Source organism: Microcebus murinus, chromosome 21, assembly GCF_040939455.1.
Source record: "Microcebus murinus isolate Inina chromosome 21, M.murinus_Inina_mat1.0, whole genome shotgun sequence".
NCBI lineage: Eukaryota > Metazoa > Chordata > Mammalia > Primates > Cheirogaleidae > Microcebus > Microcebus murinus.
Window position 1 is genome coordinate 17,642,507 of NC_134124.1, and position 15,504 is coordinate 17,658,010.

The 15,504-nt window shown below is 47.6% G+C and overlaps 1 protein-coding gene across 6 annotated transcripts in view; it reads right to left on the reverse strand.

Moving 5' to 3' along the window:
* Positions 1–15,504, reverse strand: part of ATOX1 (antioxidant 1 copper chaperone) — a 126,119-nt gene that overhangs the window by 13,276 nt on the left and 97,339 nt on the right. For 4 of the 6 annotated variants that reach the window (XR_012913995.1, XR_012913996.1, XR_012913994.1 and 1 more), the window contains exons 1-2: positions 6,082–6,231; positions 2,689–2,764 (exon numbers count right to left, since the gene is read on the reverse strand). Coding sequence is in view for 2 of the 6 variants with exons in the window: in XM_075996241.1 (XP_075852356.1) it covers positions 2,689–2,764; positions 6,082–6,087 (82 nt within the window). In the remaining 4 variants the exon portion in view is untranslated. Of the gene's footprint in view, positions 1–2,688; positions 2,765–6,081; positions 6,232–15,504 lie in introns of those variants that run through there. The other 2 variants (XM_075996241.1, XM_075996239.1) reach the window with 2 other exon arrangements.

The window sequence follows — 15,504 nt, forward strand, 5'->3', positions numbered from 1 at the left end:
CATTTTGAATGTTAATAGATACTGCAAAATTGCCCTCCTAAATGGCTGTGCCAATGTGAAGCCCCCCAACAGCACACTGGAAGGACCTAGAAAGAGTCTTTTTACGAGAAAAGGATGCAGAGGGGCTGGGTGCTGTGACGCACACTTGTAATCTCTGCATTTTGGGAAGTCGAGGTGGGAAGATTGCTTGAGCCTAGTTCGAGACCGACCTGGGCAAGCCAGTAAGACCCCATCTCTACATAAAATTTTTTTTAAAACAATTAGCCAGGCGTGGTATGGTGTGGCACATGCCTGTAGTCCCAAGCTACTTGACAGTCTGAGGGCAAGAGGATCTCTTTTTTTTGAGACAGAGTCTCACTTTGTTGCCCAGGCTAGAGTGAGTGCCATGGTGTCAGCCTAGCTCACAGCAACCTCAAACTCCTGGGCTCAAGCAATCCTCCTGCCTCAGCCTCCCGAGTAGCTGGTACAAGTGACATGCGCCACCATGCCCAGCTAATTTTTTCTATATATATTAGTTGGCCAATTAATTTCTTTCTATTTGTAGTAGAGATGGGGGTCTCACTATTGGTCAGGCTGGTTTCGAACTCCTGACCTCGAGCAATCCTCCTGCCTAGGCCTCCCCAAGTGCTAGGATTACAGGTGCGAGCCACCACGCCCGGCCAAGGGGATCTCTTAAGCACAGGAGGTTGCAGTGAGCTATGATCGCTCTAGCCAGGGCAACAGAGTAAGACCCCATCTAAAAAAAAAAAAAAAAAAAAGATGCAGAGGGAAAGCCCTTGACAGGTTCTGGAGTAGCCTGACCAGTGACTTCCTGGGTGACAACAGGTAGGTCCTGCGCATCACAGGCCTCAGCTTCCCTATCTGCATACCAAGGAGTCAGGGTTGGCCAGCCCCTGTGGTCTTTCCAGCTCAAGGATACCACTGGTCTGTGATGCCTCAGCCCAGGCACTGTTCTTCTAGGGCCCTAAGCAACTCAGAAAACCCTCCAGACCCTTCTCAAGGGGCCACCCAATTAGGGATAGTAGTGAAAGATGGGGAGAAACCTGCTGGAGCTCAAAGGCAGATCCTCCAGCATCAATAAAAAAATCGTATGGCAGAGGGTTTAGCCATCATCTCTGAATCTGTACATAATGGATGGGGGGAGGAGTGCAACATGTCCTTGCTACACTCTGGATTTTTGTTTTTTGGTTCAGAAGAGTCTCCCTCCACCTTGGAATAAACATTTTGATAACATCATAGAGCTGGAAGAAACTCTGAGATTGTCAAACCCAGTGGATTTCAAACTGTAGTCCCTGATGCCCAGGTTCCCAGGCAGGTGTCTTTGAGCTGTCAATAAGTAGGCCTGCCCCTACTTCATCTAGAACTCGCTGCTTTGTGTATGAGGGGCTCCTGGGCAGAGTTTCTTTTTTGGGGGGGGAAGGGGACAGAGTCTTGCTCTATTGCCCAGGCTAGAGTGCTGTGGCATCATCATAGCTCACTGCAACCTCAAACTCCTGGGCTCAAGTGATCCTCCTGCCTCAGCCTCCTGAGTAGCTGGGACTACAGGTGTGCAACACGGTGCCAGGCTAATTTTTCTATTTTCCACCTCCCAGAGTGCTAGGATTGATTACGGGCGTGAGCCACCGTGCCCAGCCTCAGAGTTTCATTTTTAAAGCATCCACAGCAAAAGCTCATACACACTGACATTCCCATACTACAGCCCAGCCAGGGAAACCCAGGCCCGAGGGAGAAGAGCCTGCAGCCACGTGGCAAGCCGGCAGCCAGGTTCTTCCACGGTTTCAGATGCTTTCAGATGAAGATCCCAGCGCAGAGGGCCAGAGGCCAGCCACTGATGTGCTGTGGGTCTCTGGGCCAGTCACTTCCCCTCCCCGGCACTGGCATCAACATCCCCTTTCCACAGATGGAAAGTACAGCTCAGAGGACGGCTAATGAGCTCACACTCATGTGGAAGCCATTTGAAAACTGTGTATTGTTATTATCTAGGGTTTTAAAAAAGAAAATTTTAGAAGACTGACTGAGCCCGGATACCACCAGAACTCTGATCACAACTCAGTCATTACCTCGTTCAGCCCCAGGGTCAGATCCCAGCCCTCTCTGGGCCTCAGTTTCCCAGCTGTGAAATGAGGGGGCTAGATGAGAATACTGATTTTCTAAGTATGTCTAAAAGAGGTACTTTAAGAATTCTGCACATGACTGATTCAAAATTAACTCTTTAAAAAATTGTTACCATTAAAAAAAATCTTTTAACAGAAAATGACACTCGAATGTGCCATAGGGCAAGAGTTATCACACTGGGGATCACAGACATATTAACTAGCACTGCCAGGGCTCCAGAGCTAGCCCAGGCAGTACCAGTTAACTTGCCCAAATCCCAGCTCTGCCATTTATTGGCTATGTGATCCCAGCCAAGTTACTTAACCTCTCTGAACATCAGTTCCTTCCTGTTTAAAATGGAGATAATCAAAGAAGCTACTTGAAATGGTTGTGGTGAGGATTAGGTGATGTGATCCACATAATCCATTAGGAACAGTATTTGGCACATGCGAAGTACTCAATACATTTTATTTTACTGTTATCATCGGCTTAGACTAAAGCCTGTCCGGCTATGTCCGCATGCATGATATAAGTGCATCTGTCCTGTCCCCCTCTCCCCCCTGCCCGCCCGCCAACTGAGGGCCACTTGCTCACCTCCCAGCTTGTTAAGGACCCGAGAGACAGCTTCAGCACAGCCTTCACAGGTCATGTCCACGGAGAACTCGTGCTTCTGAAACAGACGGTGGGGGACCATGAGCCAAGCCCTGCAGAGTGACCCACACATGCGCTGTGCCACCATGCAGACCCCCTCAGGCCAACAGAGCACAGAGACTGGGCAGGATCTGGTTGGCATCAGTCATCGGGAGCCTGTTTCCAAGCCCCAGCCTCTTCAAACGTAAAGTGGAGGTGAGGATTAGGTGATATGCAGAATCTCAGGTCCCACCCTAGACCTTCCTGAACTGGAACCCTCACCTTAACAAGACACCCGGGTCATTCCTGCCCACATTACTGTTTGAGATAATGCTCTAAGAGAGTGCAGATCGGCAAACTACAGCCTGCCTGTGAACTGGTTTTACAAATAAAATTTTGCAGGAACACAGCCAGGCTCATTTGTTTACTTCTGCACTAGAACAGCAGAGTTGAGTAGCTGTAACAGAGACGCTGTGGTTTGTTATTTACTATCTGGCCCTTTAAGGAAAAGTCTACCGAGTCCAGGAGAACCCGCAGACAATCAAGACTCATCAACGGTTTGAACCTGTATACTGAACCAAAGCTTTGAAGGATTTGCAAGTTCTCATGTTGGAAGACCAATATGAGAACTAAATCCACTGAATGCTTACTATCTGTCAAATTCTCATTATTTCAGTCCTCACTCAGCCTGGAAAGGGAGCTATTCATCTTATCAAGAGGAAAGTGAAGTTCCCAAGGGTTCACTAGGCTGACCACAGTCACGTGCTAAGTACTGAGGATGAGATGTGAACCCAGGCTTTCTTTGCTCCCAGGAAATCTTGCTGGTTCTGGAACTGCAGAGTGCATGGCCAACCCCACACCGCCATCACCCTGACTCTTCTCGGGAGTTCTGAGAGTGGGAACACCTTGTTAAGGAGCACAATTTTTTTTTGCTGCCCGAAGACCTAAAGTCAAGAGATGTCTGAAGCTCTCTGCTGCTGACTACAGGGAATAGTAGGTCTTTCATCCCCCAAAGTACAAAGGTCATAAGCCAGAAAGCAGCTTCTGGGCGGCAAACATTACAATTCGGAGCTCTCCTCCTCCACCTCTGAGTGGCAAATTTGAGGGTGATGAAAAATGTGCTTAATGGACAGAATAATCCATTTTTTACAGGAGAATCTCAAGACCAACTCTACCATTAGATGCATGATTTGGGGCAGTCCCAGGGCCTCAAGGGTCTTTTATTAAGGACTTATAAAATGGGTCCTTTAAAGTAGATTTTAAAAGTCAGTAAGCTGTACAAGTCTTTAATAGAATCTCAGAACTAGAAGAGTGAGGATTGAGGGGGGTCACTCTTTCCAGTTCCCTCCCAAAGAAAGAATTCTTTTTCAAATATCCAGGACATTCAGTCCTTAAACACTCTAATGATTGGGCGTTTACTAATAATTGAGTGCCTACTATTAATATGTGCCAGGCATTGTTCTAAACACTTTACGTGCATTATCTTGTTTAATCTTCACAACAATCCCATGAGGTAGGTACTATCATTCATTATCCTTTCTTGAGAGCTGAGGATACTGAGGTTTAGAGGTTAGGTCACTGAATCAGGGTGACACAGATAGTGAGTTGCAAAGTCAGTATTGGACGCAGTCTCCAAAACCTGAACTCTTAACCACAGAGGTCCTTGTTAAAATGGGATGGCAGCCTGGCTGGCTATTGTTCTATCCTACCTGTCCTAGGTCTACACGAGAGTTACCATTTCTTGGGGACTATGTATGTCAGTGGTTGTGCTACGTATCTTACTGGCATATTTTATTCTCACTTTACAGGTGAGGAAATCAAGGCAGAGAGGTAAAGCAACTTGCCTGAGGTCACCCAGCTGGCAAACAGGGACACAGATTTTCACGGAGGTTTCTGGGATTCCAAGCCCTGTGCTCCTAAGCATGTGCATGAGAAACCTCTCAGGTAACACACTTCTCTCCTTCCAGTTTTGAGGCAGTTCCCTGACGAATACCCTCCTTCCTGTGGCTGTTCATCTCGGGATATGGTGCCAAGTGCCCTTCTCATTCTGAGCATCTGCTCAGGAGGGTCTTTTGTCAAAATCCCCACAAGTGGACACAGAGCAATCCGCAAGCTGGCCTTTCGCTCACTGTCAGCCCCGACAAAATACCTGATGGCCTCCACGCTCCCAGTCCCAGGGCGATTAATGCTGTCCTCTAACATTGCCACAGGTGGACTTGCTAAACTGGTAGAGCTGATTCTATCAGGTTTCTTGTCCATAGTTTGTATTGTCTGAGGATCTGTCTCATGGCACCTGGCAGGACCCAAGGGGAATGTCACCTGAGATGTTTATGGCTCTGCCCAGGAGGCCTCAGGCTCCCCAGAGATAAGCTGCTAAGACACAGGGCTTCTGTGAATTACTTCGGGGTACTCACTTGGCCCAGAGCCAGGAACTAGGCACCCTGGAGGAAAATGCTAAACAACACATGACCCCAGCCAGGATGCAATTGGGATCAGAGCTTCTTCCCAAGCTGGTATGACTGCTTTTGCCAGGTACTTCTCATGTGGTCAGAGAAAAGAGGCTGGGAGCTTGAAGATAAGGGGCTTCATTCTGGCTCCACCCAACTTCCCAACACAACCCTGAATAAACTATTGGACTTTCCCTTTCGTTTTTATCGGCCAAAGGCCTTAATTCTTCATCTCAAAAATGAGGCCATGAGCAACAATTTATATGCCATAAGACTGAGCGAGCTGCAAAAGCAAGATTAAGACCTACTCCCCAAACTCTGCCACGGAACAATTGGTGTCTTTGGGGGGCTGCTGAACCTCTCGGGCTAATGGGTTCAGGTTGAGAAACTGACCCTCTCCAACCAACGTCGCCCAGCGCTCGCCTGAAACATAGGCCAGAGCAGGCAGGAGAAATGAAGAAAAACACGAACCTCTGAAAACCTGCCCTGTCCAGGCGGCAACAGCCGGTCCACCCACTTGCCCAGAGCCACCTCGCCGCCCTCTTGCAGGCTAGCTCCGCGCGCGCAGGCTATCCAGGTGGAAGGCGCAGGGACTAGGCATCCCAGTTCCAGCTCGCCAGCCACCAACTCCCTGATCATCCTGAGCAACTCTGCCCGCTCCCTGGGTCTCAGTTTCCCCACGTACGCAGGGAAGGTTTGGGTCTGTAATCCCTGGGGGCCTTGCAGGTCTCTGGGGCAGCAAAGCCTGGCTCCTAGATTAAACTCCCTTCGGATTCGATTTTCTGGAAGGTCGCAAAAGCTGGGGGCTTGGCTGGGGAGGAGTAAGCAAAGGGACAATGGCAGCTCGGGCCGCGGCCTGATCCCCCCAGGAGCCACAGCTGGCGCGGGCGGGAGCGGCACGGCCACTTACCGGCATGTCCGCGGCGGCGGCGGAGGTGACGGCGGCAGCAACGCCTCTCGCGGCCGGGAGCGCGGGCGGGGCGGCGCTTCCGGGAGTGGGCGCCGAGGCCCCGCCCCTCCTGGCGGCGCGGGTCCGATCACGCCCGCGGCCGCGCCGCTCCTTCCGGCCCGAGGCCCCCGCGCCCCGCCGCGCCGGACCGGGGAGGGGACGCGCGCGCTGCGCCGGCCCGCGCCCACCCGTGGCCTTTTGCGGGGCGCCTAGTGCGCGTCGGGCTTGCGTTAGGGGACGCCAGGCAAGGGCAGCGCAGTGAGCGGGACCGACGTGCCCTGCCCTAAGGGGACAACCGCAGTGGTTTACCCACTCGGTCCACATTTACTGGACGGCGGCCGGGCGCCAGCGCCGCGCGGGGCACCCGGGACGCGGCGGCGGCGGCGGCGGCGACGTCGCCTCGCAGGCCGCGCGGGAAGCAGGCGACGCCGGTGCGGTGCTGACGGAGCCGCGGGATGGCGGCGGGAAAGCGCCCCTGACCCGCACTAGGGGGCGGTTCTCAAAGGGAAGGGGCTCGGGTGGGAGGGAATCTTCCGCGTTAAGGGGGAAGAGCATGCATGCATTCGTCTGATGAAGGAAGGCGGGGGAGGCGGGCAGAGGCGCGGGGCTCTGCGGGTACGAGACAAGGAAGACTACAGCGGTCGCGGCCTGGGAGGGCAGAGCCGTCAGACTGGGGGACCTGCACACAGAGATGCAGAAACAAAGTGAAAAAGACCTTGAGCCCCCAGCCATGAGTGGAAACAGATGGATACAGGGTTGCTCTGGGGCACTTAGCAGAGAACCAGGCATGCCAAGACCTGGAACTTCAGACAGACCGACAGACACACACACGTAAAGCACCTGGGAGATTATGTCTTTGGGTATTCCCTGCCAGGGCCCTGCCACCAGAAGACTCACTCTAAAACAGTAATTTCAAAGATCTACAGAACTGTTTAGAGAGCGTGTTAAAACCTTATATTTCAGGGCAGCAGCACAGGTGGCCTCCCCTTGCACTGTGCTCTCAATTTTTTTTTTTTTTTAAACTCATATTTCTGGCCTGGCGCAGTGGCTCACGCCTATCATCCTAGCACTCTGGGAGGCTGAGGCGGGAGGATCGCTCAAGGTCAGGAGTTCTAAACCAGCCTGAGCAAGAGCGAGACCCCGTCTCTACTAAAAAATAGAAAGGAATTAATTGGCCAACTAAAAGTATATGGAAAAAGTTAGCCAGGCATGGTGGCGCATGCCTGTAGTCCCAGCTACTCGGGAGGCTGAGGCAGGAGGATTGCTTGAGCCCAGGAGTTTGAGGTTGCTGTGAGCTAGGTTGATGCCACGGCACTCTAGCTGGGGCAACAGAGTGAGACTCTGTCTCAACAAACAAACAAAAAAAGTCCTCATATTTCTAAGCCTCACCCTAGATACACCTCCCCTTAATTTCAAGCTGCATTTTTTTTTTGTCCCCCTCTCTCCTCTAGTTTCAGGATCTGCTGGCTGAGGAAAACTAGAGTCTCCTTTTAGAGGGAGTGTCCCGGTTATTGCTTTGTTGTCTCTCAGCTCCAATTCATCCTTTTTGCCAGCTCTGAAAATGGATCTAGACCCTTTACATATATATTTCCCCTTTGCCTACTGGCAGGATGTTAAGCTTTGTCAGCGAGGCTCTGGAGAGGCATGGAGGAAGGAAAGGTTTTCTTTTCTGGCTCCCCACCAGGCTCTTGCACCGTGTGTGGTGGCCCCAAGCCCAGCTTCTGAGGATGGCTTTCCCACCACCAGGCTTCTGCTGTGTACAGGGACAGCAGCACCCAGCTCCCCCCAGACCCTAAACCTGTTGGGTGGTTTTATATGGAGTGCCTCCAGTAACATGCCTCTCTGTGAACAGCTTTTCTCCAGCATCCTAGAGGGAAGTTTTCCAGACTGAAGGGTAGATGTCTAGCAAGTTCCACCAGTACAGCACCACAGCCACTTCTCTGCCATTCAGTGGGCCACAGATGAAGACTGGATCTCAGCTTGGGGACCAGGGTGCAGGTTTGGGAGCAGGACCCTTCCTTGGACTATCTTAGCCTTAATGGACAGTGGCTGTTCTTTATATGTTATTTTTTTTCTTTCTCTTCCTCCTCTTATTAAATATTTGCTATTCTTATATTCTTTAAAGCTATTTTTACTTCTCACTAATCAATCCCTCATTACTACAATCTTGTTATAATATTTATACTTTCCTTGTTCAAATCACAATGTGGTTTCTGACTAGACCCAGACTGATATGGGGATTGACAACAAGCTGCCTACTTTAGTTTAAGGAGGATGATAATGGACCCAGCCTTGGCCTGAGTTCAAGGAATACAAATGCAATAGATAAGTAGATAAGTCTAGGCTAGCACCACTAGTGGCTGGCTCACACCAGCTCAGGATGGAGGTCCACCTCCAGCATGAGGAATGGAAGGGGCATGAATATTAGAGCCTGTCTTAGTCTGCTCAGGCTACAGTGATAAAATACCACAGACTGGGTGGCTTTAAACCACAGAAATTTATTCTCTACAGATCTGAAGGATGGGAGGTCCAATATCAAGGTGCTGGCCCATTCGGTTGCTGGTGAGGTCTCTCTTCCTGGGCTTGCAGACAGCCACCTTCTCTCTGTGTCCTAAAGTGACAAAGACTGAGAGCTCTTCTTATAAGGGTACCAGACCTGACAGATTGGGACCCCACTCTTATGACCCCATTTAGCCTTTATCACCTCACAGGTTCTGTCTCCAAATACATATTGAAAGATTAGGGCATCAACATATGAATTTATAGAGATAACAATTCAGTCTGTGGCAGAGCTATACAGAGTTTCAATCTCAGCCCTGTCATTTACCAGCTGTGCGACCTTGGGCAGATTAACTTATCTCTCTAAGCCTCAATATCCTCACGTATAAAATGGAGACAGTTAAGATGACTATACAATTTTGTATCCAAACCTTTTGAGAATGAAAGAGAATGCTGGCCGGGCACGGTGGCTCATGCCTGTAATCCTAGCACTCTGGGAGGCTGAGTCGGGTGGATCGCTCGAGGTCAGGAGTTTGAAATCAGCCTGAGCAAGAGCGAGACCCCGTCTCTACTATAAATAGAAAGAAATTAATTGGCCAACTAATATATATATATATAGAAAAAATTAGCCAGGCATGGTGGCACATGCCCACAGTCCCAGCTACTCAGGAGGCTGAGGCAGAAGGATTGCTTGAGCCCAGGAGTTTGAGGTTGCTGTGAGCTAGGCTGACGCCATGGCACTCACTCTAGCCTGGGCAACAAGGTGAGACACTGTCTCAAAAAAAAGAAAAAAAAAAAAGAATGCTGTTAATAATTTTGCCAGGACAGCAGGCAAACAAACACCATGACTATTCCAGGCAAACCAGGACATGTGGTTCCCTGATAGAAACCTACCGTCCAGTATTGTTGGAATATATATGATAATGTATGCAAACTGCCTAGCACATTGCTTGGCACATGGTAGACATCAAAGAACTCTCCTAATTATTAGGCCCTCTGCTGCTCTCCCTGGCACTGGGCACTTCCCTCTCTACTGGCAAAATACTCACCCCTTATCCCTTCACCTCCTACCTACTGGTTAGGAATTTCCTAAAGCTCAAAGGAAAGTAGGAATGATGGGAGAGCATCCAGGGAGATAAAGAGAGTGCTGGCAACCTTAAGTCCAGCTTAGTATCTTGGTAGCACTGGGAACAACTGTGCACTTGGCATAGGGATAGCAAGATTGCTATGGAATGGAAGGGAGTGGGAATGAGAGAAGGAAATCCTTCCCAAAGGCAAAGGCAGTAGTATACAGGGCAAGCCACCCAAGGCAGAAGAGTGAATGGGTTGGAGAATTGGGGTTGGAGAGGGGTGGAAGTTAAACAGAGAGAGAGCAATTAGAAGGCAACATTATAGAGACCCATTAGAGATGGCAAATGAGGATCTATCAAAGAGCAGAGGAAAATGTACTGGGTTATAGTTCCTATATAAATATATACACAAATTCCATGTATTTACATAAAAATAAGCCTGAAATGAACTATAACCAATGTTACTAGAAGTTATCTTGAATGGGTGCAGGATTTCAGGTAGAATCCCAATATACATACTGTTTTAAAACTTTCAAATAGCACAAGATGGTACATAGTGAAAAGCTGGTTTCCCTTCTATCCTGATCTCTCCTTCTAAACAAGAGACATACTATTATTTTATGCAGATTTGTACCCTGCTTTTCTCACTTTACAAAATATTACAGATTATTCCTTAATAATACACATCAGTCCCCTTCATTTTTAGTGCTACACAATGTTCTATTATTCATTATACCATAATTTATTTAACCAGTCCCTATGGTAGAAATCATTGGTTGGCTAATCCAACACCCATTCCCGATCTTTTTGCTCTTGCTACTATAGAGGCTGGAATTGCTAAATATTTGCTTTGCCATCCTTACTTGTGGCCAGGTGTGCCCATATGATATGGTTCTGGCTAATGAGGCAAAAGCAGAAGTCCGCTAAGAGCTTCTGGGACAGCTCTGGCTTTCCTTACAAAGGGAACAAATAGCATTCTTTTCCCCATTCTGCCCAGAACACTGATGTGATATCTACAGTGCAAGTGTACCTTCTTGCAACCACGAAGGCAATGCCAAGAACACAGAAATGTTCATTCTACTCGAGGGGGGTGGGGGGGCATGGGCAATATATGCAACCTTAACGTTTGTACTCCCATAATATGCTGAAAAAAAAAAAAAAGAAATGTTCATTCTGACACTATCTTGTCACCGAACCAATGCCAGCCAGAGCTGGCCTCCAGACTTATGTGAGAAATGTAACCCATATTTATTTCACCTGCTGCTAGTCAGACTTCCTGTTACTTGCTCCAACACAGTTCTTATTGATGCATTAATAGTCTTCCACTGATGGACATATAGGTTGCTTCCAATCTTTTAGTATTGTTAGTGATGTAATGACAGTCAATACACATACATCTGTGCTTACAATTTTATGTAGAATAAATTCCTAGATGTGGAATTGGTGCTCATTCTAAATATAGATACAGATATAGTAGATTGCCTCCCCAAAAGGTTTCATCAACCACATTCTTATATCCCAGATCAATGTATACTCACCCTTACTCATTCCAATATTATAGGTGATTTTTACTTCCTTTGTTATACTTTTCTTTGCCACGTTTTCTTTCTTTCTTTTTTTTTTTTTGAGATAAGAGTCTGGCTCTGTTGCCCAGGTTAGAGTGCTGTGGCATCGGCCTAGCTCACAGCAACCTCAAACTCCTGGGCTCAAGCGATCTTTCTGCCTCAGCCTCCCCAGTAGCTGGGACTACAGGCATGTGCCACCATGCCTGGCTAATTTATATATATATATATATATATATATATATATATATATATATATATATATAGTTGTCCAGATAATTTCTTTCTATTTTTAGTAGAGACGGGGTCTCGCTCTTGCTCAGGATGGTTTCGAACTTCTGACCTTGAGCGATCTGCCCGCCTTGGCCTCCCAGAGTGCTAGGATTACAGGTGTGAGCCACCTCGCCTGGCCTTGATTGTTTTCTTTTCTTTTTTTTCTTTTTTTTGAGACAGAGTCTCACTTTGTTGCCCAGGCTAGAGTGAGTGCCATGGCGTCAGCCTGGCTCACAGCAACCTCAATCTCCGGGGCTCAGCGATCCTACTGCCTCAGCCTCCCGAGTAGCTGGGACTACAGGCATGCGCCACCATGCCCGGCTAATTTTTTTTTGTATATATATTTTTAGTTGGTCAATTAATTTATTTCTATTTTTGGTAGAGACGGGGTCTCGCTCAGGCTGGTTTCGAACTCCTGACCTTGAGCAATCCGCCCGCCTCAGCCTCCCAAAGTGCTAGGATTACAGGCGTGAGCCACCGCGCCCAGCCTGATTGTTTTCTTAATACATATTTATTATAGAAAACGTGGCAGGCCAGGCGCGGTGGCTCACACCTGTAATCCTAGCACTATGGGAGGAAGATCGCTCAAGGTAAGGAGTTCGAGACCATCCTGAGCAAGAGCAAGACCCCATCTCTACTAAAAATAGAAAAATTATCTGGACAACTAATATATATAGAAAAAATTAGCTGGGCATTGTGGCGCATGGCTGTAGTCCCAGCTACTCAGGAGGCTGAGGCAGAAGGATCGCTTGAGCTCAGGAGTTTGAGGTTGCTATGACGGCACTCCCTCTAGCCTGGGCAACACAATGAGACTCTGTCTCAAAAAAAAAAAAAAAAAAAAAAAGAAAGAAAGAAAAGAATCAGAGGGGAAGATATTTTTTAAAGGCAAAATTTAGGAATTCTGAGTTCCAGACAGCCTAGCAGTCTCATTACTAGCCCTGTAAGTTGGGTGTCATTTCATCACTAAGCCAGTGGGCCTGGGACATGGGAACATGGATATAGAGTCCCTGCCTGTAGGAAAACAGATTGTTGCAGGGCAAGGGTGACACCATCTTAGAAGTGAAGCTACCATGATGACAGATGTTTGACTCATGCACACCAACGTGTTGTGCAGCGTGGTCTTCATGCCTGTAGCATAGATAACCCCTCATAAAGATGCCTATCTAACCTCCCCAGTGGTCACAAGTTTTATACAAAAGTCTGAGGCATGACGACCTACACGTTTCACCCTAACAACTTGCCATATAAAGGGTACTTTCTGGAGGGCAGGTGTGGGGATCTACCATCCTGCAGCTGCCTGAGACATTACTTTTATTTGTAAATCCCTATTACATGTTTCTGAGAAATTGGATTTGTTTGGCCTCTTTCTTCGGCCTCTCCGCTCCCTTGGCCTTTGGGGGTAGGTTCGCATACAGCTGCTCACCGTGGAATACTGGGCATGGTGGCGAGTGCCTGTAGTCCCAGCTGTTCGGGAGGCTGACACAGGAGGATTGCTTGAGCCCAGGAGTTTGAGGCTGCAGTGAGCTATGATGACACCACTGCACTCCGGCCTGGGTGACAGAGCAAGACCTTGACTCAAAAAAAGACAAAAAAAACAAAAACAAAAACAAAAACCTGTAATCCTACCAGGTACTGAGAAGGGGGAGAAGCAAGGACTCTTCAGACAATGCATGCACTTGGGGCCACCACAGTCCCGGACACTCCTCAGTGGACTCCCAACACTGCGGCCAATGGTCAGAGAACATTTGTCATGCTGTCCTCCTGCCCCTTTGTTCTCCATCACACTGCTTGAGCTTCAGGGTTCTAAAGATGTGTTTCATGAGACAGTCCAGACAAAGCCATGTTCAATTCCTAGCTGTTTCAGACAGTTAACCTCTGGACCTGTTTCTTCCCCTATAAAATAAAGAGAATAATTAGACCTATCTTACAGTGCTGTTGTGAGAAATAAGACAACACCTACAAAATACTCAGCTCAATAACAATAAGCACCCAGAAACTACTCTTAGGGCTATGACAAGTTACTTTTTAAATAACACATGAAAAGTTTCTCTTTTTTAATTTATTTTTATTTATTTTTTTTTTTGAGACAGAGTCTCGCTTTGTTGCCCAGGCTAGAGTGAGTGCCGTGGCGTCAGCCTAGCTCAAAGCAACCTCAAACTCCTGGGCTCAAGCAATCCTCCTGCCTCAGCCTCCCGAGTAGCTGGGACTACGGGCATGCGCCACCATGCTTGGCTAATTTTTCTCTATATATATTAGTTGGCCAATTATTTTCTTTCTATTTATAGTAGAGACGGGGTCTCGCTCTTGCTCAGGCTGGTTTCGAATTCCTGACCTTGAGCAATCCACCCTCTTTGGCTGTTTCTCTTTTTTTAAATAAAATATTGGTGCATGGCCTAGGAAACGAACCTGGGTCTCCTGCATGGCAGGCAAGAATTCTGCCACTGAACCACCCATGCTGAGAAGTTTCTTTTTTTTTTTTTTTTTTTTGAGACAGAGTCTCGCTTGTTGACCAGGCTAGAGTGAGTGCCGTGGCGTCAGCCTAGCTCACAGCAACCTCAAACTCCTGGGCTCAAGCAATCCTCCTGCCTCAGCCTCCCGAGTAGCTGGGACTACAGGCATGCGCCACCATGCCCGGCTAATTTTATATATATATTAGTTGGCCAATTAATTTCTTTCTATTTATAGTAGAGACGGGGTCTCACTCTTGCTCAGGCTGGTTTCGAACTCCTGACCTCGAGCAATCCACCCGCCTCAGCCTCCCAGAGTGCTAGGATGATAGGCGTGAGCCACCGCGCCCGGCTTGAAAAGTTTCTTAATGGAAAAAAACAGGCTGGATGTGGTGGCTCACACCTGTAATCCTAGCACTCTGGGAGGCCGAGGTGGGTGGATTGATTGAGGTCAGGAGTTCAAAACCAACCAATTTTATCAATTTTATGCATTAACAAATAAACACAATGTGCATATATAGTAGTTGGTATTTTTAAAGCATATATGATATACATAATTTGCAAGATGCTTTTTTAAATTAGCAGTGTAGGCCGGGCGCTGTGGCTCACGCCTGTAATCCTAGCTCTTGGGAGGCCGAGGCGGGCGGATTGCTCAAGGTCAGGAGTTCAAAACCAGCCTGAGCGAGACCCCGTCTCTACTATAAAATAGAAAGAAATTAATTGGCCAACTGATGTATATAAAAAATTAGCCGGGCATGGTGGCGCATGCCTGTAGTCCCAGCTACTCGGGAGGCTGAGGCAGGAGGATCGCTTGAGCCCAGAAGTTTGAGGTTGCTGTGAGCTAGGCTGACGCCACGGCACTCACTCTAGCCTGGACAACAAAGTGAGACTCTGTCTCAAAAAAAAAAAAAAAAAAAAAAAAAAAAAAAAAAAAAAAAACATTTAAATTAGCAGTGTACTCTAGAAATTTATGTTATGTATAATATTGTTACATATATTTTAAAAATATATGAATATATATATAAACATACATGCACACATATAAAATAGCTCAATCTTTTAAATTGCTCCATAAAATTCTCTGGTACTATAGTAAATTTAGCTATTCTCTAACAAACATTTAGATTATTTTTTCAGTATTATAGACAACGCTATAGTGAACATCTTTGCTCTGTATACATGTGGGACTGTTTCTTCAGAGTAGATAACAAAAAGAAATTTTGCATCATAGGGTGTGTGGATTTTAAATTTTACTAGATGCTTTCTTTCTTTTTTCTTTTTTAGAGACAGGGTCTTGCTTTGTTGCCCAGGTTGGAATGCAGTGGTGCGATCATAGCGCACTGCAGCCTTGAACTCATGGTCTCAAGTGATCCTCCTGCCTCAGCCTCCCAAGTACCTGGGACTTCAGGTATGTGCCACCATGCCCTGCTAATTTTTAAATTTTTTAGAGATGGGGTCTTGCTATGTTGCCCAGGCTTGTCTCAAACTCCTGGCCTCGAGATATCCTCCTGCTTGAGCCTCCCATGTTGCTGA